This window comes from Simochromis diagramma, unplaced genomic scaffold (genome assembly GCF_900408965.1).
Source record: "Simochromis diagramma unplaced genomic scaffold, fSimDia1.1 OVJJ01000483.1, whole genome shotgun sequence".
Taxonomy (NCBI): Eukaryota; Metazoa; Chordata; class Actinopteri; order Cichliformes; family Cichlidae; genus Simochromis; species Simochromis diagramma.
The window spans coordinates 7,090,565-7,114,235 of NW_024386835.1; the positions used below are offsets into that span (position 1 = coordinate 7,090,565).

The 23,671-nt window shown below is 41.6% G+C and overlaps 1 protein-coding gene across 11 annotated transcripts in view; it reads left to right on the forward strand.

The window, feature by feature from the left end:
- Positions 1-23,671, forward strand: part of celf4 (CUGBP, Elav-like family member 4) — an 88,118-nt gene that overhangs the window by 18,483 nt on the left and 45,964 nt on the right. For all 11 annotated transcript variants that reach the window (XM_040029100.1, XM_040029105.1, XM_040029102.1 and 8 more), the window contains exon 2: positions 3,023-3,105. In XM_040029100.1, the coding sequence (XP_039885034.1) occupies positions 3,023-3,105 (83 nt within the window). The remainder of the gene's footprint in view (positions 1-3,022; positions 3,106-23,671) is intronic.

Below are 23,671 nucleotides of genomic sequence, written 5' to 3' on the forward strand. Positions count from 1 at the left end.
GTCGTTTAAATAAGGTCTGGTGATGGCAGATTTCTTTCTTCTTCCTCCACCAGAAAGTATTCAGCCTCCACCATTCCCCTGCTGCTTTCTTTCATCTTCTCTCATTTCCTTCCCCATATTTCTCTCTCTCTCTCTCTTTCCCTCCCTCCCTCTTTCTCTGTCTCTCGCTCGTTTTCTGTTTCTCTCCCTCTCAGTGGGTGTGTGTCCCTTTAGGGTGTCTGCTGCAGTTGAGATAAGAAGCGAGTGTAGGACACAGGGGGATGGTGTTCACAGAAGCTAGGTGATCTTATCTACTCTCTCTCCCTCTCCGTCTCTTACCGAGCATCCCTCGCTGTTCTGTTTTTCCTCTCTGCTGTTCTCCTCCCCCTCTTTCTTTTTGCCCTTCTTTCCATCTTCCATCGTCTCTCTCTCTCCTCTCCTCACACACACACACGCACACATACATTCTCTCAGATCCCCCTCTGCGCTGCTGTTGATTTGAATTTGAAGTGATGGGAAACCAAATTGGCAGCATTGACAGCAGAAACAAACAGCTTATCTCTCTCTCCTGGGCCAATATGGGTCTTAGTCAGATACTAGAGCTGCTGCCAGCATCTGACTTGTGACAATGATGATAAATTGAACATTTGTTGACTGTCACTTTTCATGTGTGTGTGTTGGCGTGCATGCGTATGTGTTTGTGTATTTAGTTATGTTAGAGCATCCATCTCTCATACGTGAGTGGATCTAAATAAATGTACTTAGCACATCTTTCATTTTCTTCTATATTACAGTATGCTCTACTTAATACGAGACAGCTATAATATGTAGCTATTTCCAGGTTAAATTTTTATGTACAAAATGCACAGTGATCACACGGGTTAATATGTAGTAATCCAGCATGTCTTTGGTTGCTTTTACTCTCAGAGTTACATCTGCTGTTGTGATTGGGTAGATTATAAAATGTGGGGAAGGCAGGTGCATTTGAATAAATGGAAATTATGATTTCATAAATAAAATAGATTTACATTTTGTTTTTGTTTGGGAATAAAATACTAAGTGGTGTATTTTATTGGTGATTAGATCACCTAGTTCCTCCACTCTGCATGCCAAAGTGTCTTTGCAGGCAAACAAATACATAACTAACATTATGCAGCCTGTCTTCTAATGTTGCACATTCTGTTCTATATACAGTAAATGCAATTCATCACTGTGGGTGTGAAACAGACAAAACTTTCTGGGAACCTCTGGAGCAAACTGTTTAGCTGAAATATGAAATAATCTCCATATCTGCATCGCAATGTTACATATTCACACACTGCTAATAATTAAAAAATGTTAATGTAAAATGTCATCATGAGTATTTTAGCTTTTGCTACTTAGGTGTATTTTGTGAGTAAAAATTCATTTTTAACATTGTATTTCTGTTCTTGCTTAAAGTAAGCCAGAGGAGTACGTCTTCCTATGTTGAATACGCTGATTGCTGTAGGTGACTGTGCTCCAAACATGTGAATGAGCGTCAGACGTGTGAATCAGAGGCTTGCGTGTCCTTCCTTTGGGACAGCAACGGCATGTAGTGCTAACACGACAGGCCCGGAGAGGACAAGGAGGTAGCCAAGCTGTCAGCGGCCAGCTCCCACTTCGCCTAATGAGAGAGAGGCACGTTAATTAAAAACACCAACAAGCAGAGCTCCCTGGGGTCCCACCATCAGGGCGACCTGGGGTTAAAGACACAGAGCAGAGAGGATGGAAGCTGCTCTCCTTCCACATACTGTACATGATGTTACCCTCAACAACAAATAGCCCCCAGTATTTAAAAAGAACAAAGAGCTTCGAGAAGGGGGTGCATTATTTAAAATGCACTGTGTTTTGGTCTTTGGTCTGTAAGTAGGGGTCTATGATAATCATCTCAGACTTAGGTGCTGATGTTCTCAAAGCAAACTCTGGTTCTTTTGTACCTTTGTTCTTACAGATTGGAAACAGCAATAACAATAAATATATTATATGCACTATGAAATATTTTCTTGCTGCTGTGATATAATGATTTTTGGAAAATTCCCAGATATTGTAATGCAACAAGTCCAAAGGCTAATTGTGCACATTTGGTTCTTTCCCTGATTGGGACTGAAATGAGTGTAAATGAAGAATATTTACATTTTTCCCACAACCTGGATTTGAGCAAACACCCAAAATACCTGTGCGTACAGTATGAGCTCAAATTGCGCATCAACCTATTGTGCAATTGTCTCTGTGAGCGTTTTATTAATCTGTCAAACACATGAATCATTAGGCTTGATCTGTAGATTGACAGTTTGTCAGCTCTCTGACAGTGGTGTGTGCCTCACTGTCAGCGGGGGGTGGCAAGGGAACAGCGCGCACGTTCCCCCACGGCTTCTTCTTCCTTGCCTCCTGCGTCTCCATCTTCTCTCCACCCCCACATGTCAGCCCAGGTGCTAACAAAACCGAGGATTGTGGGTAGTCTTGGAACATATGGAGCAGGGAGATGGAGAAATGAAGAGTGGAGGGAGTAAAGTAGCGGGAGGGTGGGTAAGAGAGAGAGAGAAAGAAGCTGTCAGGCTGTCTATCCCTGTCACAACAGCCAGAAGAGTGCGATGGACGAATGGATAACTGCTATTTCAGGCTGCCAGGGAAAAAGCTCAGTCAGATTTGATGTGTTGATGGGGGCATGGTGGCTCTCGCGCAACAGAATATACAAATCGTCACACGTTGACGCAAATTTTAGTCCCACTTATTTCCCTTCTGCATGCAAGTGGATTGCATTCGCGGTCGCAGAAATATTCAATTTGTTCAGTCACCGAAATGCTGTTTATTGTGGACACACAAGCACGAACAAATTCCCTCTGCGGCCATGTAGACAGAGTTTCAGAGCTATGGCTGCAGGCTTACTCCGTGTGTGTGTGTGTGTGTGTGTGTTGTTTTTAGCTATTTGCTGATGATTGGTGCAGCCCCCTCTCGTAGCTGTCTCTCCTCTGTCCCCAGTTCACATAACATAATTGTGTCTTTCTCTCTTGCTGTATTTCAGGCTGTGCCTTCCTCACCTACTGTGCCAGAGAGTCAGCCCTGAAAGCCCAGAATGCATTGCACGAGCAGAAGACCCTGCCAGGAGTAAGTCGCACACAAGAAAAGACATGTCAAGCCAGAAGCGAAATCTTACATAAACACGTCTTGGATTCAGTCGCACACAAACACAGATGCTCATTTTAACATATAATGACTTATATTTATTTCAGATCAAAGAGGAGTCTCTGTCTTTGCCATGCCTGCCATGTAGTGCTTATCACTGGCTATACACCACACTTCTTTCTCTTAAAGATCTTTTTTTTCATCTGCCACCCCCCCCTCCTTTCACTGCCTCCCTCTCTCTTCACTTTGACAGTCACACATACACAAACCCATAGGGATAAACCACACGGCATCACATCATAGGCATACTATTTATAGTCCTTTCTCCAGTTTGTGTAAATGAGTGTGTGTCTGTGCGTGTGCATGCGCCCATGTGTGTGGGCAAGTGTGTAGAGAGATAGACAGAGAGAAGGAGAGAGGAATGAAAATCTGGTAGATGTAGACTCTTTCTACATTTATGTGCACACTCTGCATTATGTCCCAGGCTGGCAGCGAAACAGGAGTGCATTGTGAATGCATATCAAGAGAGCACATCTTTTACGACAGATGTCCGTCCACGTGCTGCGGCCGCTGCTGTTCACACGCACATGCAGCTGGAAGCAAAACATGCGCGTCTGAATGCTCGACTTCTATTTTTGCATGACAGGATGAGGAAGTTTTCACTTTGTCACAGAGAACATGCAGATTTTCAGTTTGTAGTAGTGTGCGCATGCGAGTCTGAGGGTTTTATCAGCAATGTGAGCTCTTCCCTTGGCGCACACATGATTTTATGATTACATATGTGTGTGTGTGCATGTGTCTGTCTCTGTCACACGCTTTGATTAGTACATGCATGCTCCCCGATGCCTGCGTGTGAGCGTGAACATGGATGCGTAGCACGCATTAGCTACGCATATGTGTGCGTGTGTGTGAGTCTTAGGAAGTTTTGATGCGTTTCTGTCAGGCCTGGCTCGGTTTGCTCTGTTCGTTTTTAATGACGCCTCCAGGGAAGCTGACAGTCGCCGTGTTGAGCGCACAGCCTTTGATGTGAGTGATTATGACATCACAGACGTGCAGTCAAGAAGAGCGGAGGAGTGGGGATCCGTGCTCTCAGTCTTTTTTTTTTTTTTTTTACTTCCCAGTGGCATATTATTCAGAAAGAAAGAGGGAGGGAGAGACAGAGACACGAGGAGAGAGAGGAGGAGAGATTAAATATTTGGCCAAAACCAGAATGCGATTTTGTGTTCACACAAAGTGTGCTGCCGATTGATGTTTTTGCCTTTGTTGCTATTGTTTGACACAGACCAGAATATGTGGTTCACAAAAACATTTTTTGAGGATTCTGCCTTTCCATCTTGAAGGGACTATGTTTGGCTTCACATGCTACATAGAAATGCATCACCAGCAAATTACTGTAACCAGTCGCTTGTAATTAATATTGTTTTTAGAAGGAAGATGCCAATTAGAGATGCCTTTGGCAGTTTAGGACAGTCTGTGTTTGACCTATGGCGAGAGCTAGATAAACACAGGCAGGCTATAGGACAGACCTAGATGTTTAACAAACCCTGAAGCAGAGAATTCAGACAGGCAGACCAGGAGACTGTCTTTTGTTGCTGGTGAAGGTAAATCCAGCAAAACAGAATAAATGAGTTCATTAGAAATAGAGCGAGGACTTGGCCCTGGGAAAGGCAGTGGGACGTTTTATGGCGCACGGCTACACCCTCTTACTTCCATTCCTTCATTCAGTGTTGTTTTTTTTCCTACCTACCTTCTTCACTCGCTCTCCTTCTATCCTCTATCAATCCCCCTACTCACAGGCCAACACAACCAAAACCCGGCAAATGAAATCTCCTTTCTACCCTGTTAAAGCCTCTTTCCCCTTCACTTTGTGTCCTGATGCGCTTTTTTCCGTCAAAGTTGCTCCCCAGCTCTTACATTTAAAAAGTTTTCTGCCGTCCTTTTTTTTTTTCTTTCCGTGCTGCCAGGTGAGCTGAGAGAAGAGGGGATTTGACTTCCTAGTGGAAATGCCCTGTAAGCATGGCTGTAGGCTGTTGGTGTAGCTCAGACAAAGTACTAAGGGATGCCTGATGTGAATGTGCACGCACACACGAGCGTAAGCATGTGCGTGTGCGCACGACCGAGCGGGTGCAGTGTCAGGAGAGACTTTGGGTAAACAAGTGACAAGCAGAAATACTGATGTTAAAGTGACGCTGACATTGTACTACTGGTGATAGATGACAAATTGTTTTCACATTGCTCATTCCATTATAGCACTACAAACTACAGGTACACAGGATTATGCTGATGGAGAATATGTGTCTGCTAGCGTAATTAAATCAGCTCTACTGACAAGTGACACAGAAGCCAGCGCTGCTGAACATTCAAAATATTCAAGACATGGATCCAGTATTGGAATGATAAACCAACGCAGTGCAAAGGGAGCAAAGTCAGCAAGTAAAGAGTGAAAGACTCTCTTGAAGCGTGGATGGATCACTGAACAGTCAATAGGTCATGGAGCAAGAAATGACTGTTATTGATTATTGTGTTGTATATAATATTCTTATTTTTGGTTCAAAAAGCAAACACTTTGGTAAAAAGTGTATCAGTTTGCTTTTGATGTTCAAACTTGATTGAGCAATCAGTTAAATTTAATATTTTTTTGTTGACATTCAACTACAAAGCGTGTATTTTGCAGGTACTTTAGGTATTGTTTTAGGCATGAGTACCACAGTGTGTGGGTCTGCTGTGTCAGAATTTTATTAATCAACACCATGAGAAAAATACTGATCTCCACGTGAAACAGCAGGCCATCTGCAGCAGTTTAGCATTACGGTAAGCTTTCACAGTTACCATAAATGCAAACGTACCATGTAGTTATGACTGTTCCAGATTTTGACTATTCTTGTTCAATGTGGCTACATTTTCAACATAATGGGAAATATGCCTGTGAAAAAGATTTTCCCTTTTTTGAGGTAAACAGACAACAAGCACATAAATGGACAGAACAAAAAAAAAGGGGGGGGCGCGTCCCAAACGCCAGGCCCTGACTGCCACAGTTATGATCCTGCGCTCCAGTTTCAGACTCGTACTATGGCAAGAAACATTAAAAAGCTCCTGTATTGATTCTAGCAAAAGAAGAGCCCTCATGAGTGGGAAGATGTATTCTTGTGTGCGCACGTGCATGCGGGTGTGCATTTACGTGTGGGTCACGGGGTGGAGTTGCAGCGCTAGCACTAGCACATGTGCTCATGAAACACTGCACAAAGACTCGCCAGCAGATTCTGGCAAACATAAAAACACTAACACCCTCAACACACGCAGAAAAGACATACATACATATATATATATATATGTGTATATATATATATGGGCCAGTGCACTACCAAGTGCCCCCCACACAGGGCACAGAGGGAGCTCGCACTCTCGCATACATAGCGCTGAGCTCAAAGTTAGAAAATAATGCATACAAATACACACAAACAGGTACAAAACACCCCACACACATGCACTCACACTCCAAACACTTCTCTTGTAACTGCAATACAACACCCCTCGTAAGCACTTCCATTCAAAAACATGATACTCCGATACACACAGAAAGACAGAGAGAGCGAAAGAAATAGGGAGAAAGTAAAAGAGAGAGAGAGAGCAAGAGAGAGAGAGAAATACGGCGTCGATTGACTCTCACTGTAATAGTGAGCCAGATGAGAAAATATAGAACACTGTGAATCAATGCGTCATTTCAGAGCGCTTTCACACACACACACACACACACACACACACAAACACACACATAAACACACAGAGTTTTCAGCCCAGGGGCAAACAAACAACAGAAATCACAGGAAAGCAAATGAATAGCAGGATGGAGGAAAGAGGAAGGGGTGGATGATAGCAGATTGGAAAGAGTGGGTGGATGGAGGGAGTGAAAGGAGAGGTATAGTCGGGGTGCCTCCATACCGAATGATTTGTGTCTGTTTCTTTTTCAACCCACCCACCACCACCCCCGCTTTCAGTCCTTGCTCTCAGTCGAGATAATGCCAAGGCAAAAAAAAAAAAAAAAAAAAAATCCATGCCATTGATTGGCTCCTGCGACCCAGTTTCATGGCAGCTTTTTCTCAATAAGTTGCCCTCATTGGTCAATAACTGCCAAGCTCCCCAGGTGACATGGGTGAAGAGGTGTTTGGATGGCGGGGTTTTTGGTGGTGCTCAGTTATGATTTGTGTACAAGTACTGTAGTTCAGTCCTTCTTGTAGATTTAGATTTATGGCTCAGCGTGCGGGAGGCATAGCTACACGTCCACATGAATAATGCCACAGACCCTGGAGCTAAAATATCCCCGCTCTCTCCCCAAGCTATCACCTCATCAACTATCCTAATCACCCCTATCCAAAAGAAAACCATTTGCCCCATAAGGTGCTCCATTTAATGAATGCACAGTCATTGAAAGAATGCCGGGGTGATGCACAAGCAAGTTTTAGCTTGAAACGACTTCTCCTCACACACACACACACACACACACACACACACACACACACACACACACACACACACACACACACACACACACACACATACAGATTTGTGTCAACTCATAGACATAATGAGCAACTTATTTCAGTCTCACATTGCCTAAGATGAAAAAGAAAATAGCAGCATGCATTGGCAGTAGTCTGGATGAAGAAACAGTAGACTGTACCCAGCGTCCACACCGGAGCAAAGCTTTTAAGTGAGGCGGTAGGCAGCCTGAATCTGGCAGGTCATAAGCCTGCAATAAAAATTTAAATGAGTCTCCCCAAACAGACAGTAGAAAAGCAGAAAGACTTTCTGTAAATAAATTCAGAGGTAAACAGAGATTTCAGTTTGTTGAAAAACTTAATTTTGTAAGTTTTTATTTCTAACAATTTACGTTTTAGAGGTGCTATAGTCTGTTTTTTATGCTCTGTGGCTTTTTGTTCTTTGGATTACACTCTCAGTTTCAGTCTTGATGCTTCAGCATACAATAATATTTAGGACAATAGTGTGGGTCGAACTTTTTGGCAGTAGCTTGGGATCGGCACCTTCTGTCATTCAATGGAGCAATGTCCCAAAGCCAGGGCCAAAAAGACATTGTTCATGGCTTGTTGTGGAAAAACATAACTGCTAAACTCCATAAATGTCTTTGGGATGAACTGAAAAAGTCGCTGTCCGCCAGGCCTTATCACCCAAACACCAGTAACGATAATGTTCCTGTGGCGAAACAGGCCCATATTCCTGCAGCCGGATTCCCAGCTCAACGTCCAATGAAGAATGGTGGCTAACAGAGCAGCAGAATAATGCCATTGGTTTTGGTTTTGATTGATTAACTGATTGATTTGTGCCCTGAACTACATGGAGCTAGGTCCATACGGGCTTAAGCTGCCACTACTGTATAAGCCAATCCAACCAAAGTGATTGACTGACAGTTGAGCAGCATCTAAAAACCCTTCACCCCAGATCTTCCAAACAACTTTGCAAAGCCGACAGTCTCACATTCACATCCATGTCATTGCTGTGGGTGAGAAAGACAAGGCTGCACCTCTCTCCTGCCTCCTAGTTTCAATTTTTAATCTTCCTCACCTTTAAAGTGTCCGCTATTCTTCTGGCAGTTAGGTTGTTACGAACAGGGTGGGACGTCATTTCAGCTTTTTTTTTTTAGCCCTACACCTGCCGCAAGCAAAATCTAGCATATAAACATAAATTGAAGTGAACTTTTTTTTTTAATATGGTTGTGGTGTTTGGTTGTCCGCATACTTTTGGCTTATATAGGATGGCTTTGGCTGAACCCCTTTAAGGAGTAAAGCATGAATGGTGCCATAATTGCAACAAAGATCATTACATGCCTACACACCATCTTTTGTCATATAAAGTCTGAATGGTCCCATTATCATTGGGCTCCGGGCCTGATGTTACAACCTCCCATTGCCAAGTGGAGTTTGAGCAGATTGTACAAATGAGAAAAATTTATCTGTCTCGAGGCAGTAGTTCACTGTAGTCCAATAAGCCAACTAATTTCAGAGGTGGTGCATGCTACCTGCTGGGTCAATAGACTGATGATCCATATGTGAAATTATGCACTTTTTCTTTCCGTTTTAAGGTTTTTTTTTTTACTACTGAGCCATACTGCAGCACATGTAGCATTATATCGCTAATCCAGTTTGGGTTTTCGCCAGTGTAACTGTTCCAGTCAGCCCCATTGCCAATCATCATCGTGACATGTGTTGACTCAAGTTTGTTGCCATATGAATCATTATTCTAATTACAGATTACTCTCATAAGAAAGATTACTACGGTGCTGCTCGCAGGAAACGATGAGGAAGACAAAGAAAGACCTCAGCCAAGAGCAGCTTTAAAAACCATGATATGCTCTCCAACGAAATGGCTTGAACTGTCTGAGCGATTCTAAACACCTTTAAGAGGTACCATTATTTACACTAAAAGCATGTCCCCCACTTCAGAAATTTTAGAAGTGGGATGCTCTTTTTTTCCAGCATCTCAGTCTATAGCTGGCTCAAGCTCCTGTCACAGTCTGAAATCATCTTGTCTTTTCCTCGAGTTTGTATTGATCCACGAAAGCACGGTCTTAAAGCGCACCAATGAGTCTTCGTCCTCAACAGCCTGCTCCACTGAGCATTTACAAGTGCTAATGTCACAACTGGCATTTTCAGGCTGTTCCTTGCACTCACCAAAGTGAAAAGAGGTTTTTTAAAAAAAAAAAATATCCAGCCGCAGTTTATTCACTTTTAAAATCTTGAGAGAGAAAAAAAACGCTCTGTGATGCCCAAGTTACTGTTCAGAGAAATCACACATCCAGTTCTTGCTTGATTGGAATTGTTTTGTAAACCCTCAAAGCCATGAACTTGCTTACAGATACAAAGCTGGCAGTGACTGTGACTGTCGCTGGGGAGAGGACAGAAGTGGAGGCTGCTGCAGCTGGAGCTATTCAAAAAAAAAAAAAAAAACACGCTGTAATAGCATCCTAACCAGTGTGCGCCTTGGCTTCAGCGCTGGGTGTGCATATAGTTCACAGATTTAAGTGTCTCCATAAGCTGGTTGTGATAGTCATTCTGCCATTGTCATAGTTTTACCTCCTGCTGCTGCTGCTGTATTGAGTTCGCCTGACTCCAGCTGCTTTGAAATTTCCTGCCAGGACAGGGACTTCTTTTTTCCCCCGAATAGCTGTATGTCACACTGCTATATCTATTTGTCTTTTTCATGCTCTCAAGCCTCCTCACGCATACAGTACAATGTGTCTTTCCACACCAGCGAGTGCTGTGTTGTCTGATTTCTTTTATTGTGGCTTGTTCAGGTAATTTACCATGCACATTAAATGTTGAAGAACAGTGGAAAGATAACTGGAAACAATAAAATGCAATAAATCAGTCACGCCTACAATATAATTTATCTATTAAAGTGGTGTTTTATTGATCATTGGAGGATATTACAGTTCGCATTGCACACCTATCCTTTCTGTCAAGCACCAGCGACTAGTCTGTCCTACCTCAGTTGTTAATGTGGGGCAGAGCAGATGCTTTTAAACAGCAGCAAACATTTTCATTCAGTGTTCTCTTTTTTTCCTGAGATTTTACAGCGCTCTTGTAGCTTTTACTATGAAGCCCACTATGCTCTGCATCTTTTTATCAGCCCTTTCTGTTAATCAGCGCTTTCCCTTTTTTTTTTTTTCCTCAAGCGGACCAACTGCTGTTATAAAATGAAAGCTTACTGAGCTTAATTGTCTTTAAGTCTTTCTATTTTATTTGAAGTCTCGCAATGAACATTAGTTTTGACTCGTTCTCCAAAATGGCTTTATAGAATTTTTGGAATAAAGTTGTTCGAGTGTTTAAAAATTGATGCTAAGTTGCATTCTAGATTCGATTTCTTCGGTAACAGTATTTTACAGTGAACGAGATAGCCAATAAATAATTTCACTGTGATTGCAGTGAAAAAAAAGCCCAGTTTGAACAAGGCCTTTTATAATGAAAACATCTAGAAAAAATTGCTGCCAGTTCAAGGCCAAGTGCAATCATCATGCACCCCTTCTATCATTGATGTAATCTCTCATAATAACTTCCGAAAAGCTAGCAAAGTGAAGCGGAAATATGTAGAAAATAATTAGAAAAGTGTTGGATTGTGGATGGAAACATTGCCCATTGGTTTGTTACTCGCACTGACTACAGTACTAAAAGTTTTTAATACTAGGAGCCAGTGGTACCACGCTGCAATATTAATGTTGTTTTCTACTTAGAAAAGTTTTTATGAAGCATAAAGTAACCACACAGATTTCACAAAGGGGGCTTTACCCTTCTGTAAATACCATTCTCATGCTCAGTGGAAATGTGCAAAGGAAAAAACAAAACCCATTTTATTCCGTGACCTTCACCACCTCACCTCCGCTGTAGCCATTGGAATATATAATGTGGCAATTTCACTTTCTTCGTTTGGCCCATATCCTCTGATACGTTCCGCAGAGTGCGAAGTGGCACTTGGAAATCTTATTCCCAACTCCGCGGAAGCAGCTGGTGAGCTGGTGGCCGGCAGATGTGATAATGACACAACGCACCAGCTGAGACGGCATAGCGGGCCACGACTCAGGCAGCTTTTAATAATTGATGGCAGCCAAGGCCCCGGATTGGCCAGTAATTGCATTACAGGTCACTTCTCAATAGCAATTTGTGAAAGTTGTGGTGATGTGTGCCGGGTGGCGATCAATAGGCACTGTCCAGAGAGGCAGACCCCCTCCTTCTCTCGCTCGCTCTCTCTCTTATGCTTTCTATCTTTCTGTGTCTATGAAGGTTGGATGTCTAGTGAAAATATTTTCTTCCAGTGCTCAGTGCAGCAACACGGTGAGGATTCATTCACTTAGCATCAAAACACTGACAATAATTTAAGACCCGCGAGCACCTGTTAAGCACATTAACCCCTTCCAACACTTTTTAAATAAAAAATGTGCAGTACAAGCTTCCTGCCATTTCCAGGTAGCCTAATGTTGTTTCGCAATGCTGGAGCCCAGCCCGTTAAAACAGTTGCATGCCTTCAATTCAATCAGACAGAACTGCTATTTTATTTGAGCTTCATGTTTCAGTCTGATCGTGTTCACATGAGCCGTTTTCTGTTTGGTAGGGGCAGATTATTGTTATGTCTTTTGTAACTCTATATGAACGGCAGCAGCAGCTGGCGTGAAGAGCGACATCAACTTTTTTGTGAGCAGCATGGCAGCAGGCTATCTGATATGTGTTTACGTGAGCATGAGTGCACAGAGATTATTTCTGGAAATGTGCGAAAATGAGATCTGTTTGTATTTTAAGATACCTGTTCTTAAATGAAAATTTATGTGTTATTTTAGCCTAATAGCTTAATTAATAATATCAAGTTGGCTGCCAAAGTAGCTTTGAGTTTATTTTTAGTATTTTGGAGTTTTAAACATACAGCCAACATTTCTGCCCCACTGCTTTTCGCAAGTGCCATACCTCATCACTGGAGGTCCCTATACGTTAGCAATATATGGCACACTTGACTGAAACACAACCGAGTAAATTGAAGCCTCAGGTTCCCAACGTTGAAACAGAACAAGAGCTCAGATTTACCCACTGCACGGTGCTTTAGTATCCAGCCTGCAGTGCAGGCTGTGAGCCTTGTGGCCCCCTCTGGCTCTCTGGCTGCACTCATTCTCATGGAAGTTATTTACTGTTCTAGCCGTTATTTTTCTCTTTTTTTTCCTTCCTTTTTTTTCCTTCTCCCATTGTTGATAGTTTGACATGTAAACTATCAGTGTGTCATTTCGCTGCATCTGGTGTTCATTCTTTTCTCTCTCTGTATCTGCCTCGCTCTCTCCCTCTTCTCCTCCTCCTGCTCCCCTCTGCTGTGGGATGGAGAGGAGGAGGAGGAGAAGAGAGAAGAGTGGAGGAGACAGTAGATTTTGCATGCTCTAAATACAGCCTCTACGTGTGTGGGGTGCTGTCATCAAAGGAGAGAAGGGACAGGGGATGGTTCACTTCTTTTGTGGTGGTGTGTTCTTGCAGTGTCTGTGTGTGCGACTGTTTGCTTATGCAACTAAGTGTGCATTAATTCAAGCAAACATCAAAAATGCTCCCTCATCCATCTCTCTGTTTAACTCTTCCCCTCCTTCTCGCTCCCCGCCTGCCTGCATCGCTCTCTGTAATGCTCATTTTAGCATCATTTTGTCCGCATTGCCTTTTTTTGTTTGTTTGTTTTTGTCGTTAGGCTCTGCCTTTTGCTTGCCTGTCTGCTTTGGTGTGTCTCACCTCTCTTGCATGTGCTTGGCGGGGTGTGACAGCATTGAGAAGTCACCAAAGAGGTAAATGATGATAGGCCATCCATCATGCTTTATGGACTCTGTATGGTGCTGCCGTGGAGAGTGGCTGCACTGTGCAGTAACTCAGAACACTCTGTCCCTCCATATAACCTGGCAGGGGCTCTGCTGTTTGCCTCGTCTCTCCTGGGTGAGTGTTCATGTGTGTGAGACACAGGAAGAGCGCGGGTCTGACTCACCCACTTAAGCGTTTCTCACTGTGTGTTTGTGATTCAGGATGTGTGTGGACAAGTGAAGGAGGGAATGGAAAGAGTGTTTGTCCACACTGCCAAACCATGGGCAATGAGCTTTCATTATGGTCTGATATGCCACTGCTGGGAGCATCACCTCCAACCAGCAGACACAACAAGGTCTGCATATGTGTGTATGTGTTAGCGAGTGATAGAGAAACAGGCAGAACGACAGTGAGAAAGATACACAGAAAGACTTACCTGAGTACAGTTAGATCCAAAAGATTTTAGACAATCACACATATTTTCTTGGTAAATGTAGCGTGCTTATGTCCACCAACACACTGGATTTTATGTAAAGTAATCAAGATGTAATTAAAGTGCAAATTTTAGGGGTTAGACAAAAGCATTGCACTAACTGATTATCCATGTTTAAATGTAGAGGCCCCAATTTCAGAGCCTAAAAAGCAATCGGACGGTAGGCAGACAAACATTTCCATGGCCAGGTTAGGGCTGGCCCCTTGTCACTCCATGACAAATTAACCAAATAAAGTATTTTGAGTTGGTTCCAAGTGTTGAACTTGCATTTGGTAGCTGTTTACTGGAACTCTTAGTATAGGTCCAAAGAGATGTCAACACGAGTGAAGAAGACCATCATTAGGCTGGAAATTGATGATAACCCTATCAGAAAGAGAGAAAAAACTTTAGGAGTGGGGCCAAATCAACAGTCTGGTCCATACTGAAAAAGAATGAATGCACTGGGCAGCTCAAAAACACAGAAGAGCACAGATGACAGCTAAAAGTGAAAGATTAGAGTTTACTTTTCTAACCAGATTTTGCCAAAAGAGTCTGCACAGTTCTGGAAAAGAAAGAAATCTTTGGACGGATGAACTCAAGGGTAACGTGAGAGGATGAGATGATATGATAGGAAGATAACAGTATAGTGAAGCAGAGAAAAAACTCATGATCTGAAGCAAGTCACATCATCTGTCAAACGTGATGGAGGCAATGTCATGACATGGACATGTATGGCTTCAAGTGAAACCGAGCCACTACTTTTTATTAAGGATGTGATAGAAGTGGCTGGAGAAATCCTTGACTTTCTCCTCAGCTTCAGCCAAACGCTGCAAAATAGACTGAACAGTGATTCACTGTGGAAATGGATGATGACCCAAAGCAGAGTGCAAAAACAACCCCTCAGAGATGGACACTGAAGGGTTGTTTGATTGCTGATCTCAGTCCAGCAGAGCATGCTTTTCAGTTACTAAAGACTAAAGATAGCTACAAAAAACACCTGGCAAATTATCTCAAGAGAGGAAACAAGCCTTATATCTGAAAGGTATGTTAGTTTGTCCAATTACTTTTTAGCCTCTGAAAATTTAACAGTTACAAAAATGTTTGTAAAACTCTTTTCAGTTATCACATTTTGATTATTTAATTTAAAAGCTGTTATTGGAGTAGATATAGCTTGCTGTGGCTTACTGTTAGATTATCTAAACTGATATTTGCAAGTAATAATAGAACATAGAATAATAGTCATAGGACATAGTGTGGCTAACAAATGAAATTATACACAGTTTTGTGTTTTTACTTTACTTCTGTATTACATCTGACCCCCTTTTAACAAATCCCACCCCTTTTTTCTGTAACCATGATTACGGCTCTGAAGGCATGCCCAGGCAGTCCATTTGTCAGGCAACATATCACCAATACGAGAGTGGCCACTGGGAACTTCTGGAGATTTCCAGAGGGGGCCATTTAATTTGTCCCAGTCGCAAAGCAAATGTGCTAATTAAATTTGACAGTCTGCACATTAGTTTATCTGTTCTAAAAGTAGGTTACATGTTCAGCTTTCTACAACACAATAGTCTCTGTACAGTGGATCAGGTGGATTCTACCACCAAAAGAAATACCTCTAAAATACTGAAAGAAATACAACTGTTGCAAGAATTCCGTAATGAGTTGAAGTTATGTTGTTAATCTGTTTGTGTGATTATTTATTAGAGATTTACAAGAGATTTGTGCTTCACACTCTTCCATGTAGTTTTACTACAGGAATAAAACACTGGCAACAAATACCAAAACAACAGCTGATGTTAGCTTTAGGGAATTTTGGATTTTTTGTTAGGGAGGTACACAAAATACTTCTCCCAACAGACATGAAATATCTAAATGTTATTTTTAAAGAAGCGATTGTACCAAACAGTGCAAAATCTTTACAACCTTCTAATCGTATTACAGCCTCACCTTCATCCTTTTCCTTTCTGTTCATCCCTCCTCTTTTTCTCCATCCTTTCTGTTCAATACCTCCTGTATCTGGTGAGCCCTTTCACACTTTTCTTTTGTCACCTTTCCACATGGAAGAACAATTGCTCAGAGTTCACTCTGTCTCTCTGCCTTCCTCTCCCACACCTCCTCTCCTCGCTACCACTCTTAGATCCAGAGGGAATCACACTGTCTGAACCAAATGTGCCACAAACTTGTCAGATGATGTTTGTTTTCCACCCCCTTTCCCGTGCCTGTTTTTTTTTCTTCTTTTTTTTGCCTGTGTGTTTTAATGCTGTCTACATATTTGACAAAGTGCTGTGAGATGCACTGCCCTCACATGTCAACAGACTGAAATTTTGCAGCGTCATTAATGAAACAAAAATCTACAGAGTGGTTGTATGTGTGTGTATGTGTGGTGGGGAATGGGGAATGGGGACTGGGGGGGGGGGGACGACTGGGGGGGTTAGTCCCAAGCCTTGTGTGATAATAAGGTTTGTATGTTCAGACAGCTTGTTAGTATGCTTGTGAAGACTGTGAGTAAACAGCCTTTCCTCTGAGGTTCCCTAGAAAGTTTGAATAAAGGATCTTCTACTGAAAACTAAAGGTGGTTAAGGGACTGAACAGCTGCGTTCCTGTGGATCTGTATACCCAAGAAAATGTAGCACAAGCTCTAGCTCCATTTCCCTGTAGACATTATTTGCCTGCTGAATAACTAAAACTTATTAGAGAGTAGCTTAAAGACAGATTGGTGATGTTCCTTAGCTTAGTAAGTGTCATGAAGACCCACTTTCAAAGCCCTAAACTGAATTGGATTGAAGTCAGAAGGGTTAGATTATTAATAATTAAACTTAAACTGACCAGAAGATCAGGAATTAATATTCTGGACAACAGGTTAGGCAATTTTACAATTTTAATTCATTCAAATTACTACTTTTGACTATATTCCTAGCTGCTTTATAAATTTCTGTATAGCTCTCTGGAAATACGGAAAACTTGGCCTCCTAAAGTCACTCAACTCTTAAATGCCTGATCAATGATGGGCAGGACAAAAGGGTAAAAAGAGAGAGAAAGCAAAGCGAGGCAAAAGAAATAGGCAGGAAGGACAGTTAAAGTCTGCCAAGAAGCAAGGTAACTTACCTCTGGCAACCCCACATTGTAGACACACCTCTAAAACTCATCCCAAACTTTGGCAAGATGCGGACCAGCACTAGCCTCCTTTATGAATGTCACACACTGTGAGAGGAAAATGATTACGTTGCAAAGAAGACAGGGGGGCAGAACAGGAGGGGACAGGAGAAAGCGAGAGAAGAAAAATCACTTTGATGGATTATGCTTCTCGTGGGACAACCTTGTATCGTTTTTGGACAGGAGTCTAACTCGGCCAGATTCTCTGTTACAGCGGCGATTCTCCTCTTTTCCTTCCGTCTCCTTTTGTCATCCAAGACGTGCGCTAGCTGTGACAACAGTGCCAGCGGTGATACCTAATGATACCGCTTGCAGAAACTAATTACTACCAGTGATTAAGAGAGGAGACGTGGCTTCTACCGCACATGCTGTCTTTGGGTGGGGGGAGCTTTTTAATTGCCTTTGCCAAATAAATGATGGCCAAAGATGCATGGACCCAGACTTCTTAATGGAGTCTTAGTGCTCGGTGGCAAAGAGCGAATACTTCAGGGCCCTTGGCACTCCCTGCACACAGATGGTGCCGCCTGTTCACAACCAGCGCTTGTTGTTGATCAGTGCGTTAAGGGCACCTGTGAAATTAAACAGACAAATGAATTCCCCACTGGCTGCAAAACAGAATATTAGCATTGCATGAAAGATGGCTAAACTGATTCATGCATTAACCACTTTTAATGCCAAAGGGCAGAGCATTTTAATTTAGTTAGTCACAGGTTTGGCTCTGTGAAGTTACTAAAGGAAGCAAAGATAAGGCTGTAGTAACAGTTTAATCTCAGCTGGATGTTGGAGGTGTGGTGCTTGTGCACATTTGTTAGCCCTTAAGCACATCTAGACCTAATTAACAATCATGTTCCACAGCAAGGTTGTCTTTGGCAAGGATCCAGCCAACCAATAATTCATTTACTGAACAGTAACACGTCTGCCTGAGTAGTAAAGGACTTAAAAGTTTGACATGGCTCTTGCAGAAGCACTTAGTTCTAAGCTGCCTAGTGTATATTTCCCTCTTTAATGGCTTCTGTGAATAGCTTTCTCTGCACACTAATAATTAAAAAACTCCACTGCTTCACATCATTACGTTTTAAATGATCATCTCTTAAATTCCTGTTTATCTGTTTTCGGTAGTGAGAAGACAGTGGTTTTGTGTTCTTGAACTGCATTTCCCAGTGTCGTCTTTGACTCTGTGTTACCAGTACTCCAACTCTGACAGCAGCTCCCTTAATCCCAAAACAAGCTAGCATGAAATGAACTACTGACACTAGTGAGGCAAATACAAAGGCAGATTTTAGGATGGTGTCTAAGAGTGACCTTGTCTAGAGGGGCACAATCATATCCACACTGTATGAACACATCAGACACAAAGACGTTTTAACTATGTCACTGCTTCAGACATGCTGCTGTTTGCTTAAAAGCTTAACTAATAATACCACATTAACTAAAGGCATTTGCTGCTTAGTAAAAGTTGCCAGTGGACCTACAGTACATTAGCGCTTAACAATACATCTAAAAAACTGCATCTCCATCTAGGCACTCACCCAAAATAACAATATAATCAAAGTGAAATTGCTTCTAATAACTGACAGTCTGGTCTGAGCACGAGACCTGCATCACTCACTCACCATCGCTGTGCTTTTGTTTTTCCGTCTTGGAACGGTAATTTTCGTGTTAACTCAGAATTAAGCATTTCGGGACAGCCGGTTATCCTTTTAAGCCCCTCTGAGCAAATGTTTCTCTATACTTTGAGTGTGGGCTTCTGCAGATGGCGTTCTGTTCTTATTCCACTCAGCCTTGGTGACTGCCTCTACTCATACCAACTACGCACTTCTACTTGTATTTGTGCCATTACTTAAAGCACACCAGAGAATTTTTAGAACAGCTACCCACTCAGGACCGGCTATTATTATGTGTAGTTTAAAACCTCAAGGCTGCTGAGCATTTCAGCAGCCTTCTACAATGCCAATTTGTAAAGCCTCTATTTGAGCTATAGTGAAGAGGAACATACATGCATCCTTCACAGATGTCTCTCCTTAAAAGACTTTTTAAGCAAATAAGAAAACAACCAAATGCTTTCCTGATTGAATATTCACTATAATCGTTCACATCTGGTGGGTGACCATCTGAGCGTTTAAGTGCCTGGTGGTTTTCACATGTTATTCTCATATCCAAAATTGCCTTTTGGAGTTTCTAGCTGAACTTTGATATTCAATTCCTTTTGTTGCAAGCTCTATGCAGGCAGTGGCACTGGTAAATCAATAGCAATTTAACAGTGAGTTATAGCTGGGTATGTGCATATACTGGACAGCGTGAGCACGTTATGATTCGGGTGTGTTTACTCAATGAGTGCTGAGTCAGCAATAATGACACAGCATTTCTTTCTTGTCCTCCCCCTCACTGTATCTCTTCCTCCCTCTTTGGGATTTCTGCGTTATTTTTCTTCTCTTGATCTCATTACATCATGACTCAAGGGCTGTATTCATTAAAGTTTAAAAGTACAATGCAATCCAAAGTCACTCGCAGTGACTAGCGCAGAACCCGTTTGGCTCTTTCTCCGCATCTCCACTTTCTTCCCTCCTTCACGTCTTTTATTTATTTATTTATTTTTGTCTGCGCAATGCTATGGAAGAGCAATTTTTTTTTTTATTTGCTCCGCTACTCTTTCACCAATGAGGCAGACTGCTGAGAAAGTCTGCCGACAATAGCTGGAGCCCAGATGTTGAGACTGGCAGTTGACTCTTGACGACAGTGCTTCTGTTCTTTAATTAAACTTTTGTAAAGTTGTTTTCATTTCCTCCTGCGCAAGCTGTACTGACAATTTCCTTTTACATGTGGATGTAAATGTGTCGGCTCTTTGTTGTTTTGCATCTTTCCTTCCCCTAGTCTTAGCAAAACCAAAAAATCATTCCAAACCCTCCAAAGACATAGCTTGTCTCATCAACAGTGGTGTGTTTTTAAGAGACAAAGTTACATAACGTAGCCCTGGCAGCAAAAGATGGTAAATAAATCTCTTTAAATGGAGGCTGAAAGATATCCAGCTTCATGCAGTCATTAGCAGTGATGTAGCAAAGGGTGATAATTTCACAGTTATCCTGCCATGTTTGCCAGCACTGCACAAACTTAGCCGATTTTGCCTACTTATAAATTCTTTGAAAACTGTACAAGCATGCCTGTTTTCTTGTCATAATGAGAAACAAATTATTCTCGTATGACCACGAGGTCACCGTGCCTTATTTTTCTGAAATCCTTTTCTAAAAGCACACGTGTATCCATGTCCTTATTTTGCCTTCCTTAGCAGCTCATAACCGACACAGGGACAGATATTTCTTAGTAAATGCTACAAAATGTCTGATAACCTCATTAAATTCAGAGACTGTTTGACCTGTATGGGGTTTTTTTTTTTGTCTTCCAGCACTTTCAGTCCTTCTCAAAAATGGGAAAACAGTTCTGTCCAATTATGTGGCATCAACTGTCAGCATTTGCAGAACAGATAGACAACCATGTATCCGTTATTAATCATTAGATGTCATCTTTGTGCAACACAAAAATGCGTGTGGTGATGAATTATTGATGTGATCCTGGAGATAACAGTTGCGCTCTAATTACATGTCATCATTACCAGGTTGAAACCAGTCTCCATGTCCCTTTAATGTGATTACACATTCATAATTGTGCTGTTATTAGCCTAGTTTATTATTCACAACAGTAAAGCCCACTAATTGGCATGGGTCCGCAGCATGTTGTCGCTCATTTTCTGTGTGAAATGTATGTTTAAAGCTTCATGTTTTGTTTTTAACTTGAAACGTTGCTGTGATGTTGATTTTTTTCTGTGGGGGCAGAATACTAAAGAAGTAGAAATGGAGTTTGAACAAAAAAGTCTTGTTTTTTGGGTTGTGTGGGTGATGTTCAGTCAGATAGGTGGCCCGTCACTGGAATCAGTGGTGATTCCAGAGTCTGTTAGGTCAAAATTCACAGGGGGCCTTCCAACCAGCGCTCATCACCATTATGTTATAAACAATTTGAAAACAACAAAAAAATGGACCCCTTAGCTAGGCGTTAATTAATATTACATGTCAACATGAACAAAAACAATAATATAATAATAACTTTATTTAAAAAGTGCTTTTAAACAAAGTGCTGAGCAGTTATTTGAAGATAAAAAGATAAATAAATAAAAGCAATACAGAAAAAAGCTATACAATTTACAAACTGATAACAATTTAAAAACTAATAGGCATAAAATTAAGACACATAGGATAGGGTGAACAAGTGTGTCTTTAACTTAGCTTTAAAAACCTCCACAGAGCATGCCTGCCTAATATCTTCAGGGTTGTTCCACAAAAATGGGGCACGAAAAGTACGCTCCTCAATAGTCTTTTTTCTAGCTTTAGGAACTTTTAGAAGGCCAGTGTCCTGAGATCAGAGGGCACGGGATAGAACATAGAGGTGCAAAAGGTCAGAGATATATGAAGGTGCCGAACCATTTAAAGCCTTGTAGGTGAGCAACAGGACCTTAAAATCTGCTCGAACCTGACCAGGCAACCAGTGAAGAGATGGGGTCATTTCCCAGTTTTGGTTCAAATACAAGCAGTTGCATTTTGTACCATCTGTAAGCCTCTAAGACTTTTCTTCGGTAACCCAGAAAGAAGAGTGTTACAATAATCAATGCGTAAAGTCACAAATGCATGGACAAGAACCTCTGCAGTGTCCAGTGATTCCACCAGCATTGCAATGCAGGTGGAAGTTATGTTATTCGAGTGTTGCTCTCCCAAAGTCAGTGTTAAACTGGCAGCATTTAGTTACTGACCCTTATATTTAATCATTATCATCTGCTCCAATCACATCTGTCTTACTTTTTCTCCTCTTCCTCTTTATTTTGTCTCTCCAGAAAGCACAAATCCTCTTCATCTTGCTTTCATTGTTCTCCTTGGGTTCATTTAAACAGAATCAGGTATGAGTACAGGTTGGCAGATCGATCCATATATTGATAACATCGATACCAGCGCTGGTATTGGTATCGGAGGGATACTAGCTCGATATGATATCAATGTAAGATGTCGCAACCTTTTTGTGCTGACTATCACGTCTATTTTAAGCTGATCCAAAGTGCAGACAGGCACATTTACATGCCACGTCTCCAAAGAAGCAGTTTCAAAATACATAATGACTTTCATAGGTTAAAAGTATCCATTTTGATATTGGCAATACTGGCCTAGTATTTACTTGGTATCATATCTGTATCAAAATTTGCAGTATTATGCAGCACTAGAATGAAGTATGGTGGCGCCCCATTCAGGGCCCAATTAGCAAGGTTGTGTTTCCTATTTTCCCTGCAAACTTTGCCACCGAACTTTAGAGTTAGTCTTTGTCATAGTAAAGATAATTAGACATTTTGATCTAATTATCAATACAAGACAAACATCTGATGTAATGTTACAGCTTGTGGTTTCAATTCATCAGCAGCTGCTGTGCTTAGCATTAGCCTAGCCAAAACCTAGCCTCATACTGGGCTCCGTTCACGCCTCTTCTTCCATGAAGTGGCGTGTAAAAACAAACACTTTTGGCTTTGGTTTCAAAAGATACTTTTTTCTTATGCCTCTCCTTTAGAAAAGCCACTCAGATGTAACTTTCCTTCAAAACCTAAAGTACATTTTTTTTAAAGAAAGTAAATCAATGGAAAAAGTCTGTGAGTCAGACCGAGCAGGCTGTTGGGGGTGCTTTACTCAGAGCAGCTTTTTCCGTGTGTGGCTCTATATGTAAAATTGCCGCTTGTTGACCTCAACTGGGACCAAGAGTAGAAAAAAAACTATTAGAAACCAAGCATTTAGAGTAGCCTAAAGCCTGACCTAATGGCTAAAGTGGACACTTACATAGGTTGACCTCATAATCTAAACTTCTGCCTACACTTAATTTGCACATCCATCATTGTAACATTATAGTGTAGCACAATAACATGATAAATGCATACATACATATAGATGGATAGACAGGGAGACAGGCAAGCGGCCAGGCAATTATGGGAAATGGTGGTTTTCGGGAATTTAGATTTTTAAGGAGCGCCTTGTCAAACACACGGTCACAAGAACTGTTTGCGTTCTCACTACATTTGCCTAGACTGACAGAGACAGGTACCTGCTAGCCTTGAGCTTGAAGGATCATGGAGTTTGAACAAAACATGCTAAGCCTAACAGCATAAAGGGCCCTGCACATACACCGCGGCAGTGCAAGTGTGCTGTCCAGTACTCACGCACTGTGGTTAACTAATGGTTATAATTAGCTATATATATTAAATCCTAACAGTTTAAGGCTGCTATTGCCATTTTCATTTTAAATAACATCTTACTATAATTATTTTAGTATATGTATGTATATATATATTCATTTTCCTTAGGTTAATTTTGTTGCCCCCCAAATGTAACGTTGTGTTTTGCGTTTGCTTCGTGTGTCTTCATTCAACGTACGTCACCTATCAGTAATCAAAATTTTGTATCCAGACAGAATTATGTTCAAGTCACGTCTAAATACAGAATCGAGACTTTCAAAAGTCACTGCAGGGTTTTGCTGATAGACTTAAATCATTATGGCTGTTATGTTTTCATGACTTGGGTAA